This window comes from Penicillium samsonianum (assembly GCF_028829775.1).
Source record: "Penicillium samsonianum strain IBT 33392 chromosome Unknown utg000006l_segment0_segment0, whole genome shotgun sequence".
Classification (NCBI taxonomy): Eukaryota; Fungi; Ascomycota; class Eurotiomycetes; order Eurotiales; family Aspergillaceae; genus Penicillium; species Penicillium samsonianum.
Window position 1 is genome coordinate 587,182 of NW_026643264.1, and position 21,201 is coordinate 608,382.

The 21,201-nt window shown below is 46.2% G+C and overlaps 6 protein-coding genes across 6 annotated transcripts; 3 read left to right on the top strand and 3 right to left on the bottom strand.

Annotated features, from left to right (window-relative positions):
• Positions 1–284: 284 nt before the first annotated feature.
• On the top strand, positions 285–1,855 carry N7471_010405 (uncharacterized protein; the record flags this gene model as incomplete). Its single annotated transcript, XM_057283124.1, has 3 exons — positions 285–1,275; positions 1,332–1,418; positions 1,494–1,855. 3 exons carry the CDS (start codon positions 285–287, stop codon positions 1,853–1,855), a joined length of 1,440 nt encoding a protein of 479 aa, XP_057132103.1.
• A 4,130-nt stretch (positions 1,856–5,985) lies between these two features.
• On the bottom strand, positions 5,986–6,444 carry N7471_010406 (uncharacterized protein; the record flags this gene model as incomplete). Its single annotated transcript, XM_057283125.1, has 1 exon — positions 5,986–6,444. One exon carries the CDS (start codon positions 6,442–6,444, stop codon positions 5,986–5,988), a length of 459 nt encoding a protein of 152 aa, XP_057132104.1.
• A 1,984-nt stretch (positions 6,445–8,428) lies between these two features.
• Positions 8,429–9,218, top strand: N7471_010407 (MFS general substrate transporter; the record flags this gene model as incomplete). The annotated part of the gene is made up of 3 exons (XM_057283126.1): positions 8,429–8,670; positions 8,728–8,815; positions 8,874–9,218. 3 exons carry the CDS (start codon positions 8,429–8,431, stop codon positions 9,216–9,218), a joined length of 675 nt encoding a protein of 224 aa, XP_057132105.1.
• Positions 9,219–13,515: 4,297 nt separating this feature from the next.
• N7471_010408 (uncharacterized protein) lies at positions 13,516–14,376 on the top strand (the record flags this gene model as incomplete). Its single annotated transcript, XM_057283127.1, has 3 exons — positions 13,516–13,552; positions 13,606–13,955; positions 14,029–14,376. 3 exons carry the CDS (start codon positions 13,516–13,518, stop codon positions 14,374–14,376), a joined length of 735 nt encoding a protein of 244 aa, XP_057132106.1.
• Positions 14,377–18,213: 3,837 nt separating this feature from the next.
• On the bottom strand, positions 18,214–18,915 carry N7471_010409 (uncharacterized protein; the record flags this gene model as incomplete). The annotated part of the gene is made up of 3 exons (XM_057283128.1): positions 18,214–18,503; positions 18,571–18,793; positions 18,847–18,915. 3 exons carry the CDS (start codon positions 18,913–18,915, stop codon positions 18,214–18,216), a joined length of 582 nt encoding a protein of 193 aa, XP_057132107.1.
• A 253-nt stretch (positions 18,916–19,168) lies between these two features.
• Positions 19,169–19,757, bottom strand: N7471_010410 (uncharacterized protein; the record flags this gene model as incomplete). Its single annotated transcript, XM_057283129.1, has 3 exons — positions 19,169–19,303; positions 19,329–19,472; positions 19,728–19,757. 3 exons carry the CDS (start codon positions 19,755–19,757, stop codon positions 19,169–19,171), a joined length of 309 nt encoding a protein of 102 aa, XP_057132108.1.
• Between the last annotated feature and the right edge of the window lie 1,444 nt (positions 19,758–21,201).

The following is a 21,201-nucleotide window of genomic DNA, read 5'->3' on the forward strand; positions in this document are numbered from 1 at the left end:
TTCACGCAGACCTCCGTCCAGCAACTGGTTGAGACTTGGCGATTCGCCTTATAATAAAGCGCCTATAAAGAGGCAGTAAAAAACAGAATTGCGTCTACTATTGCATTGCTTTATGTTATTCAAGGTAGGATTTGCATTCATCCCCAGGGTGCTTCGCATTTCAGTGAAACAAAGGGCTCAGTGGAAGTATTATAAAGTGGGGAGATTCCCATCGCAACTTTCCATATATCCAACTTTCTCAATTCAATTTCCTTATCATTTTTTCCTTCTTCCAAATCTCCGACATGCCTTTTAGACGGTTTAAGGGCAACCTGGACGGAGTGAACGCGTTCGTGGAACGAATGAAGAATGGTGTCCCAAACCATGAAATTTTGGCCGAAGTACTAGACGAGAAGAGCAAGAAATTTTCAGATCATGTCTATGAATTGCCGAAAGGCCAGATGAACAAAGCCAACCTTCCCGATGTCGCCAAATACAAACTGCAACTCCATGCATCCTTCAACAAGCCCGACCTAAATGCCGACTATTCAGGGCATTCCGGTGTCTATCTTGTCGGACGACCGAACAGATGGGCACGTGGCCTGAGTCGGGCGCCAAAACCCTGCCATTGGTCTCTCTACATCTTGGGTCATTTCTATCATCTCAAGTTGGCACCTCAAGGATCGTCGATAGTACTTCGGGACGATCCCCCCAAGGACTGGGAACTTCTAACTGACCCTTTGATTGCATACCATATTGGGATGACGGAGTACCGCAAAGAACACATTTCTCTACTTGCCAAGTGGGTGACCACACAATTGGATCACGATACTCTCTCTACGGCAGCCTATGAGCAGTTCGTCTTTGGGCTTGCGATTCGTATTCTGCGTGGTCCCAGCAACACCTCAGCCTTCATCGGTAATTTCTGGCAAATTATGGAGCATGATATTGGATGCAGTCAACAGCGCCAGCCGGCTCCTAGTGGATTCCTCACTGGGGTGCGACTTTCGGATCCTGACGAGGATATTAGCACTCGGCTGAAGAGATGGTATTTGACTTACCGGATTGAGACTGATGCACGAGGACTTGATCTCTGTTGGAAAAGAGGGAGATTAGGACAAATCAGCTGGAATACCCACGAGTACCATCCTTTCATTAGGTCTTTTGCTGTAGGGCCATCGGCTATCTCGAAGGCTCTTACGAAGGTGGGACAGCGCACTCCGGTATTGTCCAAGGCCGTCCCTCCAGTATATCAAAATGACATGCCTATGGTGGCAGTCTACCGTCGGCGAAAAGGTTAGCAAAACGTTCCTCTATTTTGGACTCAAGCTGACTTAACTTCTTCGATATAGGGACCCCGCTCCCCAGGGGCCTTAAGCTTGTGCATTTCTATGCATCATTGTTCTATATCCGCGCTGAATATCCAATGAATGACAGAGGTAATTATAACCCTAGAATTTCTTGCAGACATTATACAACAAGTTTCATATTTGCTGATACTTTATGACCAAAAGACTTCTGGTTCCGGATACATGACCTTCTTAATTCTTCGTCTGTTGAACACACCACATTCAACCGGGGATTTGACGACAAGTTTATTTTCGGAGATTCGGCATTTCCCATGGACGCTGAACCTTTTACTGGACAGATGCTGCAATCGAGTAGTAGCACTATGGTCGAGAAAGAGTTGGACGAATGTGAATCGACCGTGGACACTGAACGATCTGCTGTTGAGATGCCTCAACCGGACTCTGTTATTGAAAAATGGGAGCCGTTGTTTGATACCTTGGCTACTCATTTGTTTGAGCACAAGGGTGTCAAGTGTCAGGTCATGATCGATATGACAGATCAGTTTGAGTCTCCTGTTGAAATCTGAGATTGTCGTTAGTTGCTTCACTGTTTGCTTTCCACTATGGTGCGCTTGGCACATTTATTATATTCCTTCATCTTGTTATTATTGCTAATCTTGCTCTTTGTTGTTTTTTTCCCTTCGTTTTCATACGGGGTGGACACTATTTCCTTTGGCGGGCCCTAAATGGGTTTCATTCAGTTATCCAAGAATGTTGATATACATGCTTCCTTTTGAATTTGGTCAAGAAGGGTCAGTGTTAGTTGACGTTTTTTAAGCGAGCCGCTCTGTGCAAATATCTTACGTCAAGCATATGCTCGTCTCTAGGTGAATTGGGTTAACGAATCCGCTCAACTTCACTTTGACACTTATCATGGGCAATGTTTGATATATGTTGTCTAGTAATTATCATTTGTACGGAGGCACATTGTAAATAAACGCGCTATGCTTTCCAAGGTTCTATACAAGCATTTAGTGGGTAGGTGGCGCAAGTTGGCAAGTATCAAAAGCCTATAGGCGCAAAGTTCGCTTCTAATTATGTACATAAATCATTGCCCCAGAGGGGTTTGGAGGTTAAAGACATTACCTTTTGCCTAAAAAGGCCCTTAAAACTGCGGAGCAGGCAGTGGCACGCGACACTCCAGGGCTCCCCCCAGGTGTGAATAAGTCAAGTCCCAAGCGCGCTCTTTACGTAAATAACTATCAATAGAAGATCACGGGGTGCATTAAACCCCTTCAAGCGATGGAACGGTAGCAAGACCGGTCATAGACTAGAATCTAGTATATTACTTCATCGGAGATAGGAAAAAGGAGAAAATATACTTCGGGGAGCGGACCCCGAAAGCGTGGATTTTGATCATTTCGAAGTTCTATTTAATCAGAAGGGGGTTTATATTCTTGCCGTGGAAAAAGTATACCGCAAACTGAATAGACCGACATATCACGCAGCAAGGAGGGATCAATAAGAAGTGGATCATGAACTCCAAACTAGATGCTGCAGTTGGACTACGTCGCGCACGCGACCTCAGCCCATGTACTCCGTACTCCCTATTAAATACAAGATACATGCAGTTACATGCAACACAAGAGTCTAGGTCTCATGGAATTTTGAAGTCATTTTGTCTCCGATCGGGCTGTCGTGGCCAAAGCTGACGCGCAGAGACGAGCTTGCCTGCAAAGGGAACCCCTCTGATTTGAGACCAAAAACTCATGGACATCTCAGCGTTTACTGCACGTTCCCGAGATCTTCCGTACTCCAGAGATTGTGGCTATTCAAATCTCTTCATTCTGTGGTCTCATCGATTGAATGACACGCTGCTGATCACCATTTCCCCGCAGATTTACCGGCACTAAAGACCAAGGCCTTATATTACATGTATTAAACCAAAGCCGACGGCCAATATGTCCGCAAGATGCTATCACGAAGGACATGCGCTTGGCACTTTTCTTGACTCGTGCCTTAATCGTGCCAAGCCCACCAATACCGGGGAGGTATTGGTGGGCCATATCGGATACCAAATTTGCACCGGATAACAAATGCTTCCATTAAAAATGCATTAAAACCACTATTTACAAATAAACACCATGACTATCTATATTCCAATTTCTACCAATACTATCTCTCGCCGCCATTGAGGCTTCATGCTAAGCCTCAGCTATATCCCGTGCCATTTGGGCCTGCTGTTCAACTTCCAATCCCTTGGCTTGCTTAACTTGCTTCCTCTGGAGCTTCTTAGCATCGCCATCAGCCCTTTTTATTAATTATCGTATTGGCGCATATAGGTGATAGTACTGAATTCCGTTCTCCAAGAATCGATTGCCCATTTCTTGGAATATCTGCTACTGATTTGTGGTATTGAGACTTCTTTAAAATCTCTTTATTAACTCAAGCTGCTGAGATAGATATGCATTTGCATCCATACTCCGTTGAATATGCCTTTTTACCTGCGCAGATGCAGTTTCAACTTGCTCCAGATCTTTAATAAGCTTAGCAGTAAGCCTATTAACCCGGGCGATAGTATCTGGCGGCGAATTGGTGACTGAGCTTAGGATATCTGGGGGGGGGAGAAGGCGTGAAAATCCTAAGGGGAGACCCTTCATTCTCGACTTGTATTTGGCGTAAAGGACCAAGTACGACTTCCAGATCAAAAGGGTAAATACCCCTAGATTTAAATGAAGATCGGTTCTGCTAGTAAAAGCTTGCTTCCGGATATTGCCGATCGTCCTGAAAAACTCCCGGTTTCTAGAAACACTTCCACCCCATATTTGGCGGTACGGAAGTAATGTTTTAACCATTGAAAAGCTTGACCATCTAGCGGTTGACAGAGATGGGTGGTATGGTAGGAAGTAAAATGGGATGATGTTTTTCTCCTTACAAAAGGTAGTAAATTCAAAGGTAGTATGAGAACCATGGTTATCCATCAATAAAAGCCTTGGCCTACTCTCGTCGACGTGAGAAATTGAAGCATGATAAAATGAACAAAGCCATTGAAATGCAGTCTCGTTATTAATCCAGCCATTTAGGGTAGGTTCAATTCGAAAATCGGGGATAGTGATATTTTCATACCACTCTGCCATTTGGGAATTACCCTTAGGTAGAAACCACGGTAGCATAACCCAACCATCGGCGGCGATACATTCAATGCTAGTAATTGATTCATTTTGACCACCGGTAGGATTGGCATATGCTCCGGTAGGAGCAATAACCTTTTGTCGCTTTCCCTGGCCAATTTGGTAGCCAGTTTCATCCCAATTGAAGATCTCATTTTTCTTGAATCCATATTGATCAATAACTTTTTTAGGACTATTAAATCACAGGAGCAATTGGAGTAATTGGCCATAATTCTCGCCATCAGCCCTTGCCTTTTCAGCAGGTTTTGGGCTAATATATCGGATATCCGGGGGTAGGCGATTGATGAATCGGTATACCCAGTTGCGGCCAACCTGCCGATCGGAACCAGCATCTTTTAGAAGCTGGTTTGCAGAGCGCTCAACGAGATCGGTGGTATTTGCAGTATATGAATGGCGTAGTGTTTGGATCCAGGATATCAATGCTTTTTCTTGCATCGGGTTTAATGCCTTACTTCGACTAGCAATAGTGGAATTGGACTTCCGTCCACTAACGCGTCCGCGTAGTCGGTTGTAGGGAATAGCGAATTCTCGCGCCAATTTAGCTAAATTGGGCTTATCGCTTTGGAAGTAGGCTTCTACAGCCTGTAGAGTTCTCATCTCAACATTTTCATTTTGTTCTGACATCGTGTTGTGGTATAAAATAGGTAGAAAATTGATAAAAAATGGAAAATTTGTGATCCGGTGCAAATTTGTTATCCGGCGAGGCCCACCAATACCGGGAGGTGTTGGTGGGCTTGGCACGGTTATTATTTGCCCTGGGCCTATGGGCGATGCCCTCAAACCTACACACTCTTCTTTACACCTTTATTTGCGCCATGCCGCAGTGTGGTCCGTCATCTGCAAGGCGCGCACTGAACTTGAGTTAGATTACTTCGGTACTCTTGTCTACCGACGTCACTCATTTTGTGGATCCGCATAGGCCGCTGCTTGTCTTCCATGCGACGTGAAGGAATGCCGTTTCTTCCGGAAACTGCTAGACCGCGCTTTTGGGATTTGAGAATATAGTCATTCTAAAAAAGTCAACCATCATTTCCACGGCCACTTTTGCTTGTGCCCTATGGATTTCTAGCCATGCACAGATTCTAATTCCCCTCAAAGTCGCATATGTGACACTTTTGATGGCGTTCTTTCTCGTTGCATAGCGAGCCGGATATTTCAGCGCTCCACAGACAGTTATGGTCTCTCGGTGCCTAACGGGTGTATAGGGTGCGCAAAGCAAAAGTGCCAGACATATATCTGCGAAGCGTTTATAGGAAGGCTTTAATATTCATACATACTAGTACTATTACCCTAAGCATAGGGCCAATTGCAAAGGGCTAAACCCCATGAAATTTTCAGATCGATCGGAATTCCAGCCCCCTAGAATGTCCAGTAAAACACACTTGGGACAAGGTAGGTCGAGCGGAGTTTCTCAAGCTTATCCGTAGAGGTTCCGACACGCGAAGCAGACTTTCCTCTAGGTGGCCGCTGCAAGCGCCTCTCGCGTGTGAAGCATGCGGGCTAAGTGTGCGTGCTCAATGCAGAAATTAAACCCCCGCATCAGCCATTGCAAGCGAGCGAAATTGTGAGTCGCGGCACTTTGGGAGGTCGAAATCGTCCATTGGAAAGAGGCCTGATATTTGACATTCAGCGGGCCGCTTCGATGTAGTGTGGAGCATGCTCTCTCGCAATGAACCATGTATGCCCCGAGATATGGTTTTTGGACGGCAGGTTGCCTTGTATTCCACCACTTTGCCGGCGACATCGAGACCACCACACATCTTGAGGGCTCTACGAGCATGCTGGCTCCCTTCCCTCGTAGCATTGTTCGAAATTGGCACCGTGCCTGTATTTGATGTCGGCGTTCTCGAGTTAAGACCACTGTACTCCGTAGACGGCCAGTTTGATCGATTGTTTAACAAAGTCTCCGGATTGGAGCAGGCCGTGTCTTGCATTTGGATCTCGGGGGGTGAAGCTTCCTCGACTATAGTGGCGATAACAGTCATCGGGGCCTGTGCAGAGCAGATGGTAAGGTGTGTTCAAAAGCTTAGGAAAAGAGGAAGATGGCCTGAGAACAACGGATCCATGCTAAGCGTTTTATACCAAAGGGGAAATGCGCTTGAAATACCCCACCCCATTATGTCAGAAACTTGTCATTTTAATTGATACAGCGACAGGTAGCGTCCACTCAATGCGCGTCACGATTTCCCTTCTTTACGATTCCGCAGGCTGCCACACTAGCCTCCAAGTCAAGTTGACGGGAGAATACGCTGTTTTTTCAAATCGGTCAGTTCAAGTATGGTTCTCCGGTATCCAAGTCGAGATTGAAGATAGTGCATTCGCTCGTCTTGAGGCTTCGCTCTATCTCTTTGGGTCCTCTTGCAATGCAATGGCAAAAGGACCTTGGAGTATATTAAGTCGGTCCTTGCATCCGCTCCACTCGGCTAACAACCCAAAATCAATCACATGAAGCTCCCTCGTCCCCAGCCATAAGCGATACGTAACACACGTTGTTGGCACCGTTGGCCATACTCCTGCTGTTGAGAACGATGATACTATGAGGTATCATTGTCTGATCCATCAGGCCTAAATCGTATCATCAGCATTAAAGTCCCGTGAAGCGCGGTTCGCATGGAAATATTCATAAAGGGGTACTACAATTCATCGGACTCATGAACGACGACACGAAACCTTGTCTTTCAATACTAGGAGAACTATATAGTTTAGTGGGGAAACTTGAACAAGCCCATTCTCGGGCTATATAGAATATGTCAACAACCGTTCACTTGGACCAACAAACCAATATTTCGAAAGCGTATCTTTATATATATATATATTGAAATGAGGATGGCACGATGGTAGGTCTGGCATAGCAGATGGGTCAGTACCAACGAAGAGGATGCACACCAACCACTCCCACGCAGGGGATGGCATAAGAGAGCGGTCTCTAAAGATATAGATCGTACTGGAGCTGATGCTATAACATGCATGAAGAATTTTGGTGCATATTTGTAGTCATATTGGGTTGTTGGATCAAGTCATCTCCCCCTTCAAGAAGACTGCATGTCTGCTAAGATATTTATGATGCCTTGTGCCACTAATATACTACTTTATATCTCTACATATATCTTGAAGCAAGGATTGCGTTGTCGAGTGCCGCCTACTGGCAGGCACGGGCGTCAAGGTCTAGACTGAAGGCCAATGAAATATCCTTTGTACCTGGGTGCGTGATCGCAAGCGAGTGAGTGCACGAAGTGCTTTGTATGAGGAGTGTTTAGTATGAATTAACCATTCGATCTGGACACTTGGAAAACCAACGAACGTGGGCGTCTTGGGCTTGCCTGTCTCTTGCTGATCTCTAGTAGACGTACGTTTAAGACAAATTCAAAGCAAGCCAGCCTTAAGCCTTTGCGGCACTGTATACGAGGCAGCTACGGATGGCGATTCTCCTAGTTTTGCAAAAGTGCAAAAGTATAATAGACTTTGGCATTTGATGTATGCTGTTACATGGGCATTTTACCTTAGGCTGATGACGTCGTCGCTTTCTGGTAGGAACTGGTTCTTCCACCAAGCTACGCGGGCCTGATCTCTTGCGCTACACAAAGGTTGCCCAACTGTATTGTTCCGAAGACGTTCATTTGCAGGTCCAGTGGCCAACCATTGGGGGCTGTGACAGATAGACTGGGGATTCTTTTGTTCGTGTTGTATGGGCTAGGCAGCGCGGCGGCCCCAGAGATTGGCCCGGTGATAGGAGAGGCCGTTGTGGCCACCTATGGCTGGTGGTCTTCATTTTGGCTAACGGCGATCCTCGTCGGGGCATGTTTTCTTGGTATGGTATTCGTACCGGAGACCTTCGAACGAGAAATTCTTCGGGAAAAGCTCAAGCTTTCCCGGCGCGACCTGCGCTAAGCCCTAGCGCCCGCATTTCTGCGCCCAATTCAATTGCTCTGGGACGAGCCAATCATACTTCCAACCGCCGCTATCGTCACAATGAGCCAAATCGTCATTTTTATCCTGTATGCAGGCTTCCTAGTCGTCTTGGAACGGACGTACCAATTCTCCCCGTACCAAGTGGGGTTGGCATTCTTGCCTTTCTTGGTTGGGACATTGCTCGCAGCCCCGGTCCTATCCATGGTGGACAGGCGCAAGCGCCGTCTGGCTCGCTCAGTTCCCGAGGACAATCTCCCCGGGGCCATGCTGGCAGCGATATTGCTGCCAATCAGCCTTCTCTGGTGAGATGCCATGGCGATCACTCTCGCCTACTCCCTATACTAACGGAAGGAATTTAGGCTGGGTTGGACCGCTCGTCCAACGATCCATTGGATTTTCCCCCATCTTGCAGGTATCCCGTACGGACTTGGGTTTGCCCTGTCCGAGGTATGGCTCCCTCTGGCCTATGAAATGGGTGGCTGTTGACCGAAACTACATATTACAGCTTTCTTACCCGTTGTATAAGAATGAAGTTTACGGTGCCGAGCTTGGAGCCTCCGCACTGGCCGTTGACGTAGCTATACGATACCTTTTCTCGTCCGTTTTTCCATTGTTCACTAACGATCTCATCGACGGTATCGGATTCAACTGGACCATGGCGTCCTGTGCGATCGCCATGATGGTGCTCACGCCCGTCCCGTGGTTGCTGCAGAAGTTTGGTGCTGCACTACAGAGCCAAAGCCGATATGCTAAGAACTTCCCCGTTGCGGGTGAACGGCATGAAGGGTCGCGAAAACCTACGGGAAACAATGATGGGAGCGCTCAGTCCGCTCCTTGTTCTCCTGTATGAAACCGGAGTCAACCATGATAGTATTACAAGTCCGCCAAGAATGACACGCATCACGGCAGTCAACACTACCTTCATAAAGGCTAGCTACATATACAATATACATTAATTTGGAAAACACGACTGGCGAAGATAGAGAGACTTTCCCTCCTTCTGAAGAAAGAAATCCATGATAAGATGGAATTACCACAAGAGGGCCCAAGGATGCGACTAAATAGAAAGACAAGGAAATAGCAGAACAATGTTCAGCATCTGCAGTTGCAATCTTTCATGCTAGCCAGGTCTGTGCGATACCTTTGTTCATGATCATACCATGTGTTTGGAGGCGGATGTGCCCAAATCCGCCCAACCACCCAGCTATACTTAAGCTCCTCCTTTAGCATTGACCGGAACTCACGCTCTTTCCATATTTCTATCGATCTTAACCTTGCGGTGATGTGTTTAGTGGGGGTTCCTTCTAGACAAATATGATCTCGAGCCACTCGGACAGCCAAATCTTTCAGTTCGCCCATGAAAGCAAACTTTGAACTATGAAATAACGTGTGGATGACTTGTGTGGACAAGATTCCCCAGTTTTTGTGTGACCTTTTGACGAAGTGGCGTCGTGCGTGGGTTAATATCGCAAGGTCTCTACGTCTCAGCCCATACCAATACATTTCAATATCCAGCTCAACCTGCTGGTGGAGACAGCCTGGGAATGCATCAGGAAAATAACACCGCGAAGCTTTGTATAGACTGAGATGCATGGCATGGTCCCGGTTTTTTTTGTTACTGTTCCTTTGACGTTTCCTTCCCCTAAGGTTGTATTTACTAACATGAATCGCCATTACCCCGGCATCTACCAAGCTAAGTGGTATATATCTGTTCACAACATGATTAAAATTGGTTGTGCCAAATTTGAAGAACTCTGGACATAATGTCGAGTCTTAATTCAAATTAATTCATTTTCGATCGTTTGATTATCTACTCCTGGCTAAATTTGTCCGTGCTCTAGTACCGATTGGAGCATCAACGCTCAACGCCTTTCAAATATTTGGGGTTTGCTAAGATAGATAAAAGGATTGGTCTCGTGTCACTTCTTGGCACAATGCTTTAGAAATAAAGATTCCGTTATAGTGACGTAGGGGTTGTGTTTTCCTTCACCCTCGCAACTCTGCACCCTTCAGAACTTCGTACAAGACTTGTCCGCAGTCAACAGGTAATCCGACCGCTAGACGAGCCAAAGAACGGATGAAACAGACGAAGGTCATATAGTAAAAGTAAAGGAAGAAGGACATAAAGCAAAGGAAAAGAAAACTTAGGAGAGGAATGCCAGTGACATTTTTATAGTCGAGCTCAATCTACAAACAGAGGGGGAGGAGCCAATGGCCCCTCCGAGACCCGCATACCAGAATGTGCTCTCCACGGGGGAATATCAAAGCGGCTTGGCATGATAGAAAATAGGTAGCAGCAGACCTGCATGTCTCGATAAATTCCAAGGACGCTAATCTGCTGACCTCCGTTAATGCCCGGGTGGAGGAAGATTCATGCTAAGAGAGGGACGGACTGATGTTAGGGGTGGAATCAGGACAGGGGGATCTGAGTGGAGTATGAGACTGTTAAGGTAATTTAATTAGTCCGGCATTGAAGTGGTTGTGCTTGTTTCCACATTCCTCGGAGGACATGATTATGAAAAGGACTGTACAGTAATAATTTTACCACCACACTCTCACGAATTAATTCTCGAACCTAATATCATTTTCCTATCTATGTGTATAGCTCATATGTTTTTATATGATATTTTAGGAGCGGCAGTCTCCGTCGCCGACCTCCGATACACAATATACAATTGGTTTTCCGATCTCTTTCCAGAAGCCTTTTGAAGGATCTAAAGTTCTCCAAAAATAAAAAATAAAAAATAAAAGAAAAATACAGAAAAAATGGAAAATGGAAAAATGGGAACACCAAATAGAATTAATTAGGATATAGCTTGAGCCCACTTCGGCACTATCTGCGGCTCTGGGAGCTCGTAGCTGTGGATTGGGGTGGATCTCAAAACCAAAAGAAGACATGCTCTCAATGGGTGATTCTCTCCTGTCTCCGAAAAAAGTGGCTCGGCGATGGGTTCAACATGCTCGTAGGTTCGACAGTCGAGACAGACGGCCGCCAATTGTTGCCATACAAGCATTTAGTGGGTAGGTGGCGCAAGTTGGTAAGTATCAAAAGCCTATAGGCGCAAAGTTCGCTTCTAATTAGTGTGCACAGTAATGGCACGTTTGAGGGAACCATTTTCGAACCGACCCTGCTGAACAAAGGGTAGAATCAGAACATAACTTCCAGCTATCTTCAATTAGTGGCCACTCAGACGTATAACCAACGGTTTAAGATCCAATGCTTTGTTAGCTTGAAGCTGCACCTCTACACGGTTTAGGAACCAGAAAGAACACCATGAGGGCCAATCGTATCATCTCCATCGGAGCATTATCCTTTCCGATAGCCGTCCTGATCTGCCTAGCTATTGTATTTGTTGGATGCACGTCGCCATTTACCCCATTCAACCTATACTTTATGAAGGTAATCACTACCATGCTTCTCTAGTTGAAAGGCTGACTTTGACTCCGAGGTCGACCTCACCAATTTCCCACGAATTGACGGTGGCACCTCTCGACGCTCACTAGGTATTGCCGGAATGGGTCAGTCGAACGTTGCGAGAGGTGCAGGAGAAGCGGCGCGAAAGGATGCATCGTCGGCCGTAGCGGCCGTAGTGGACCAAGTGAGTACCAATCTTGAAGCATTACTAACCAGTATCAAAGAAGACTTGCCCGCATACTACCACGTTGGCCTTCTCAGTTACTGCCAACTCCGAGACAATATCATAAATAATTGCTCAGCTCCAAGTACTTCGTTTGCATTTGGCCTGTGGGGAATATTCAAATCCCTCGCCGGAGAGGTGAATGGGCTATCAGCTAGTGATGGCGAGGCTTATCTTACAGGGAATCTACACAACTCACGAGCTATAATCTGCCTTTATATATCAGCGTACGTTGCAGCATTCCTGACATTGGCCTTTGGTATCAAGAGGTCGTTCACCTCTCGAGGAGGTGCATTACTAGTAATCTTTTCTATTGTGCGTTTGCTTCAACCAGCCATCCGTGGGCTCAGCTAATTGGCACAGACTTCAACGATTCTGCTAACCGTTGCAGCTTCATGGTCAATAACCTTGTACTATGTTTACACGCAGCACATTGAGGAAGCCCTGGGATGGTATGGTGCTCGGGCCAGTCTCGGAACTCACACCATAGCTGCAACATGTATGGCGGTTCTATTCTCTCTCGCCTCAATCGCGATGAATGTTTGGATCATTCAACGCGATTGAGCCCGGCCTGGGGGGGGATCTCACGAGATCTCGAGCCTTGGAAGCATATAGCTGGCCTTAGTCTTTTAAGCTGCTTTTATCGTAGTGGTGTCAGATACATTGGATAACAGCACGAGCAGAACGAGAATGTCTTACATATGTTGCCCTGAACATCATTCTAAGTGTACTATTGGTATGCGAGGGTCTGTAATTTTGGTAAAAAATGTAAGGGCCGGTTAACGCGTAGGGACTCGTGATTATTGCAAGATCCAATACGTCTGTAATACAACATATCTACCTTTCTAATTACAAGAAAGTATAGCCGGCCTGATTGCTTGGATCCAGCGGCCTTTTCGATCAAGCAAGCTCGTAAAAGATCGTCACCACTCGGGACTATACCTGATTAGTGGCTACGAGACGCTTACTAGTTAATAGAAGACATACGCAGGGTGTCCTGGTATGAAACATACCAAACCCCAGGTCGGTACGCTCCAGGGCCTTGGAAGGACTCTTTAGGCAAAGTATGTCCGCCGCTCCTTCCACTTGGACTACGATAGATTCGTGCCTACCGAGATGACTCAGGTAATTTATTAATCTAGGCAAAAGCACTCGGGTTGTTGGCATAATTATCTCTGGAAATTGGTTTGCACAACAGGTTTTCCCAAGAGTCTTCGACTTGATACAAAGGGAGGACCCTTTGCTTTCGGTAAATAGAAGCAGCATAACGGAATGCAGAGTGTTTTCCAAGTTGGCAATGAGTGGAATTAAGAGTTCTGTTACCAATGACCTAGACCCTATACTACTAGGTCGATGCGCTGAGGGCCTCGCAAGCCGAGAAATATAAGAAGGGGCCGGCCTGGCCAATTCGTAGCCGTCACCGAGCCACCAACACCCAGGCCTGCCTTCTAGTTCCGAAAGAATCTTTGAGCTCTAATTCTACCTCACTTCAGCACTTCGAAATACAACATGCCCGACAGGGTGCTCAAAATCCTCATGCTACATGGTAGGTAAACAGGGGCGCTAGCTAGGTAGCGCGACGCTGATCAATTACACCAGGGCATGGACAATCCGCCCAGATTTTTGAGCCCAAAACAAGGTATATCAGAAAGGCATTCCACACATTTGCTGGTGACAGAGACATCACCTTCGAGTTTCAATACTTGTCAGGCATACTCCCAGCCTACCCCGATATGGATGAAGACAACGACCGATGGGTCTGGGGATATGGTGATCCTAGTGATGGTGAGATCAAAAGAATTGACCTATCAATTAAACATATACTCGACACTCTCGATCGTGATGGTCCTTTCGTGGGCATTGTCGGGTTCTCGTCTGGCGCTGCTATGGCAGCGATCATCACATCCCTACTGGAGAAAAGGCGCAATATTTGCGACATTACTTGGAAGGTGGATTAGCCCTTAGCACAGTCTCGCTGCGGCCCGACGAGGATGAGAGAAATTGACCAGTCGTCCTTTTTAGGCGCGTCATCCCAGTCTCAGCTTTTCTGTCTGTCTCAGCGGGTTCACATTAGGACCACTGTACCGGCAGGTCTACACTCCGCTGATTGCTACGCCGACGTTCATCGCGGTTGGATCCCATGATCCAGTGATTTTACCTGCTCAGACCCGGAATCTTGCAGGTCAATGCCAGAATGCAAAGATTTTCGAGTTTCCAGGAATCCACTATGTCCCGCAGATTAAAGAATTTCCGCGGTTTTGCATATCCCTCACCCAATTTCTGGATGATGTGCTGGATCCTCCACGAATGGAGCCACCAGCATCATTGGCAGATGACACCGTGCAGCCTTCTAGGCCGGAAAGAATCTGAAGCTTTTGTGAGAGGGCTCGAACCTATTACTTTGTTCTTTGAAGAAAAGAGAGAAGAGGCGATACAATACCTTCCTTTTAGGTGGTATAGGGGATTATATTACCATTTTGTGTGTCAACATCCTGCTTCTAGTGGTGTACATGAGAAGACTCTCTATACGGATAAATCAATTGGTCTTCTTTCTAATTGCGTCGTTAATGAACAAGTCCGAAAACTGGTAGTCTTACATTACGAGTATATCTTAAAATCGGAATATTGAGAAGGAAACACGGCTTTATGGCTTTGTGCATAAAAAAAGAATAAAGCGATTAAAACAAATGGTGAAATAATACAAGCATAGGGCTTTCTAACGGATGGGAGTATTACCTCATCCGTTGGTAGGCAATTTCACCATTCTCCACATGATGCATTGGAAGTAACGACTATTTTCATTCACGGATAGCGAAGCCCGATGGCGCAACCAGCGAAATATGTTGCTCTTCGAGGTTGCTGGGCCCCTTGTGTTCGCTCCCGTCTCTAGGTTTAGATTCCTTAGATGTTCCCCAGGGCGATCGCGGTGAGCCAAGATGGAGAATTTCACAATCTTTCTCCCGGTTTGGCAAGAGCGTAGCCAAATGACAACAGTATAGCAAACGATCTGCGATACCGCCAATGCTAGCGCGGTCACCAACATTTTGCTTTCTGTAAGTCCGTAGGCGAGATGTATCACAATGTTCTCCACTCCAAAAAGGTTTGCCGTGAGACACAGCCTGATAGCTCAAGTCAGCGGTCTATATTGGGTCTTTCTTGAGATATCTGAATGTACCTATTCCCTAGAAGTGACATTCGTGACCTTAATGCCGCGAAGGGAACGAGGAATAAAGGCAGAAACTCACATGGGGCAAGGGCAAAGGCAGCCCTAATGCTAGCATTCTCCTTGCTCAAGCTCTGGTTCAAAGGACCTTGCAACACAGGCGGGAAAAGGAGAAAACTGCATTACAATTAGTTATGGGGAGGAATGGGCGTCGGTGATTCACTGGCCCGATTAAAATCATCCCTCGAGGTAGAAGATTAATCACGTTCCAGTACCATCGGCCACATGCCGTGCGAATTCTGTCCTCCTGTTCTATACGTTTGACCATTTTGTTAGTGTCTGCACCTCCGTACCAGGAATTCATCTTAGTGGAGACGTAAGAGCACCAGCTAAATAATTCCACATGTAGGAGGGCGGGGGATCCATTTTCTATAACAAATACAGACAAGGGTGAGCTCGATTCCCAAAGCTCAGTGAGTCACACTTTCATGGATGTTGACACGTTTAGCTCTATGTTTCTAGGTTTGATTTTACTATAGAGAGACTCAAAAGACAGAATAAATCAAACTAGTTGATTGGAGGAGAGAGAAACTACTGTGGGTCTCACTACGTCTAAAAACACAACACCAGGGGTTGATGCCTGAGACACTATAACAGCTTTTAACGTATTTCACTACTCGATCCAACTCAACATATTAAATTTAAATGCATATATTGCAGCCAACACATCATTAGGTTAGTTCAACTAGCTGATTTCTCTATCTGGACATGTTTCTCTTCTATGTCTTGGCTGCCTACATATTCCACATGCTCGCCCGGCTCGGGGAGGTGGTTGTAAACCTTTAGAAACCTGCTCACGATAGGTATTGATACGCGCTACTTGGGAACACTTCATCGTCGACCAAAAGAACAAGAGAAGGGAGCCAATTCCGAGAGTTGAGGTCCCACAAGAAACCAAAATTTGTATCTGAATAAGCCTAATTTTACACCAATCTGTAGGGGAAAAAAGGTCAGAGTGTAGCCTCTCACAGTGCTTCTCATAATCTTGGTTGGAATCTAGAGAAAAGCAACTTTTAATATGGGAATAGCCTTTGCAAGGGGCGCAGTAGGTATAGTCTGAAACGTCAGCTCTGGAGTGAAACCCAAAAAAACGTTTTTCTGGTAAATATTCGAGCCCGATTATCAAATCAAAAGCTCAATCCATCCGACAAAGAGGAGAAAAGACCTCAGATGACTATAATTTGCTCAGAGTTATCTTACCTACATGGACTAGTGCCTGGGATGGCTTTCGGAAATGGAGACAGAGAGATTAGAAGTACATAAAAACCGATTTTGAATATCACTGCTAAATCTGCATTCTCTCTTTCTTTTTACATTCGATAAGCAAGAAACAAGCGATCTTAATCACAAGCCTCGACAGAATCAATGGCGTTGTGACCACTTTGAAAGAATGTCCGCAAAGTTGGTTGTCAACGTCACTGGTGACAGCATTTCCCCACTTTGTAGAATTCCTCACTTCGTATTGAGGCGGTTTACGTTGCCCAGTCGAGTACCCGTGGAATTCTTCCGGCTGTCCTAGGAGAAGGAAGGCCCTTTCAAACTGGGAACAGGAAACATTCATAAATCGCAACTGTATCAAACACTGCAGTGATTTTCTCACCCGTCAGGTAGGAAAAACGCCAGATACTCTACAGTAGTATAGAAGAGGCGCACTGACTTCATCTAGCTCTGCTCGATCGCACCATTGAATAGATGACAAGCGAAGGGTCGGACTCCCTTTTACCAACACGGAGGCATACTGCAAGTTGCATAATGTGGGTCTAACTTAGCTTTAGAGCTATTTTTGATAATGAGCTTCTATGATCTGTCAAAAGCTGTCGATAAGGTGATACATGGCGATATATTATAATGCTGATCCGCAGTCATGTCTGCAAGATAACGTTCGCCCATAGACAGCGAGCGATTGACTTCCCGTTATAGGCCTGGGCTCACATTTTCGGTGATATCATTTGCCCGCATCCATTCACGCTCTATTCTGGCTCCACAAGTCATGCTGCGTTCAGGGACCCATTCCCCTAGCATATCCCGCAAAGACAGCAGACATCTTTCAGGCCCTGGAGGTTGATAATACGGGCTGAAGACTGATTCGGGTGTTAGGGATTGTGTGTCGCCGCCTGAGGACTCTATCCGGCATGATGGGGTCCAAGTTGGTCGCTTTTTAACGTCGATCATCCTTCAAAGTTAGGGACCAAAGCATGTATATTGAGTTTCCGGGTGGGAATTACCTCTGAGCTGCACTGGATTGAAATGGCCCATCCAACTTTATCTGAAATTCCGTTGACGGCCTACTCGGAGAAAACGGTTGAGTCGCTTGAATTGACGTCTTGACATAAAAAGGCTTGGAACTCGAGAAACGGGCTCGTTTAGGCATATTCCCTTGACCAGGAGGCTTTTGCTGGCACTGGAAACAGACCGCAAAGGAGACTGGCTTATATATTAGGCGGCGAAATATTCGTATCACCTCGTCGTTACATAATCTAGCTATATTCCACTGATATCAACGCCCCATCGATAAAATTAAAATGACGGATGTCTACGAGCAAATGCAAAAGGTGAGCCTTTAGTTTGGTTTTGGTAGACAAAACCCTCCCACTCAGAAAACCTATCTGAATACGATGAGAAAGGAAAGATGGTTGTATTTTGGCTAGTCAATCACTATGAGCCCTTCGTACAAAGCAGTCGGACCTAATCTGGCCGGCTCTGGCACTGGCTAAAAAGCAAACACACGGCTGCCTTTCTCAGCCCCTCCGAGGTCGTCCCTCACGTCACATCCCGCAGGCATTGACACATTGTATCTGAAAAATGCCCGAGCGATGACAATTGCCAGCTCTAGCACAGCTAGATTCATTCCCACGCAGCGGTGGGGGCCATCTCCAAATGACTTGAAGAGGTCTCACCTTAATCTTTTTCCATCTGCCGACATTCACCGTTCTGGTAGAAGATCGTCCTCTCTATCAAAGATAGCCTGGTTTCGGTTGTAGGAGCTAAGACAGACGCCCACATGTGCGTTCTTTTTGCACTAAACAGCCATCTATTGCAAACATTTCAGCGTGCACCACGCGAGGAGACAGGTTAGGAACGGCTGGGGCCAACCGCATAGCCTCTCGAATATATGCTAGAAGATAGGTGCAGCCTGCTAGCTTGGGTCCTGAAGTAATTTCACTTTCATCTTTTAACACGCTTCGTAGACTCTCGGTCACATTGTCGAGGCTTTCCCGGTTATGAACAAGGTAGAAGAAAATAGCCCCCATCGTCGTTGACGTTGTATCAGAGCCTGAAGCGACCCTTTGTTAGCAATCATCACTATAGGACAGCCCTCGCGAGAATTATGCCTGGCGTACCTGCCGCTAGGAGCAAAACACTTTCGGTCCAGATACCCCTCTCAGTGAAAATGCGGTTACCGTTCTTGTACTTGGCTTTGCAGAAGAGTGCGAAGAGGTTGTCATTCTCGACATACACTGTGGGGCGTTTAACGGATTTGCCCCGCGTCCACTGACGCAGTTCGACAACCGATTTGAAGCCGAGAATAAAGCGATACAGATTAATCAAGTATCTGGACTTTGGCTGCACCATGCACTATAAGCAGAGTCAATGGGCGTGTGGAAACATAGACGTACGGTCATGATCCATTGGGACATGTTACTGTAGGCGGCCCCAATCCAGCGAAGCTCTGCAGACTGGAGCATATTGAAAGAGTCATCGTAGAAGAGGCCATCGATGATATCTAGGGACAGCTAGTTACAAAGGTGTCGCAAGTCGTGGTCGCCTGCTCTAAGAAGGTCGATGAAACAGTCAATATAAGGCCTCTTCCGGTCTTCATTGCGCCGCGTCATGCCTGGACAAAACATGCTTGATATTGTCAGGTGTTTGGATTTATGTTTCTCAGTCATCTACTGTGCTCATGATGGTAGGCTCAGAGGGGTCGACACTAAACCATGTCTAAATGTCAGGCTTGTCTGTCACATCTTGGTTTGCTACGTAGATATCACGCAGAATCTGGGGGCTTTTGAATGATAGCTCGTTGGGGCCAGAGCGGAAAACCGGTCCTACGATACCAAGGTGAGTGGGGGCAATCTGGTTGGGCCTCAGTCTTACTCACCATATCTATGGTGGCAGCGCCGGTTATAAGTGTGCAAAGTACCCCTCCAACCGTAAACTGCCGGGTACCAACGAGTACCAGCTGCGAGCCAGGGTCCTGGATGATGTGACAAGGGATGGAAGCAGATTCTTCGGATGACACTGGCTAATACTTTTGCTACATTAGTAAGTGTTAGACGTTGCGATAATCATTCCCACTTACATATAGAAATGACAGAGCTAGGGGTAGAGTAAACACCATGGAATGCGAAATACTGGATGTGCCAGCAATGTGATTTTCAACAAAGCCATCTGTGCGGAATTATGTCAGTCGGAAAGTTGGGACCAGACTGCCTTGACACCAGGCAGCCAAAGGTACCTATACCATGCTAAAATATACTTTCTCTGTAACATGGCTTACGGCAGGGTGAGACTGGAAACGATTGTCCATTCCATCATCGCTCGGGGTAAGACATGTGCATGCTAATTCCTAACCTGACGCAGTAAATGGCGATGGTTATGTCAACATGGCAATGTGGGCAAATCATCATCTAATCATGCTATGGTGGATTAGTTGGGAAAGATTCGGACCCAATTTTATTGCAATAATGTTGACAAATCGTATTGAAAGTAACATAGAGCGCATCTACGGATGTAAACCCCGAGATCATCTTCCTATCGCCGGTAGTTTTGTACATCTATGATTGAGCTTCAAATATCATGCATATGACCCCTGTATAACGCCCTAGAGAGAGGGAATGTGGCAGAAAACTTTTAGCTGTAGGAAACATCGTGCAGTGTTTAACTTATAGTGCCGTAGCTGATGTTGTCAAGCCTATCTATAGTCAATGGCGCGCTAGTATCAGGGCGAAAGCTTTGATAGCGGTTTGATGGAGTATAAGTACGCGGGGCCGATGAAGATAATTATCGTTAACATTTCTTATACTAGAGATGCCTACTTAGACTAAGGAGCCTATCATAGCATATAGAAAAACATGCGAAGCAGACTATGCTGATTCTAAATAGGGGCGTATCTCTCCACTATGCCACTCCACAAGCACCAAGCACTACAACACAATGGCGAGCCCGGTGGTTCAGAACAAAACCGACCGTCAATACTGGAGCGCACGCCATTCGATAAATAATTCTCGCTATAAGGCTGCAGAGGCATGTATCAAATTCACAGCGGGCTGCGAACACGCGCATAAATAGGCTGAACGCTTCATCGAGCCTCACATTCTGTAGCTAAGAGGGCCACAATAGACAAACAGGGTCCCGTAACGACCCCCACCCGTAGAATAAAAATCACGAGCCAGATGCTGCAGAAGGCTGGCACGGCGGCATGCGAATTCCCCGTATGCAACACCAAGTTTGCTAATGATCACACGTCAGATCTACTTGGTCCACGATCACTTATATGTCTGTGTCGGTTAAAAGGCCTTGTTAGTGGGCACAAGCTGGCAATATCCCGTCAGGTCTATTCACTACGTAAAGAGCACACACATGATTCGAACGTTGTAATCGCAATTAGGTTGTCACCGCCTTTCTCCTCCCGCCTACCGCCTGCTAGGACAAGCAGCGACGAACGATTTGAATCGACCCCTAAGACAAAGACACCGGTCCCAGTGAGCTCAGTGAGCTACCAACCCGCAATATTGACCGATGTTAAAATATAAACTCGAACCCATCGTTCGAAATAGGCATGTATACTTTACACCTATTCAACCTGTAACATTCAAATCCTGTCTTCTATACAACCGTAAGAAAACCAAGTCACAAAAATGTAAGACAAAAAAGCACGTCAAAGTAAGTCATCAACATCATTTGCAGCCCTCGAATGTAACTAAACAAAACAAAGACGTTCAAAGAATACTATCATTCCAATATGCATAGTG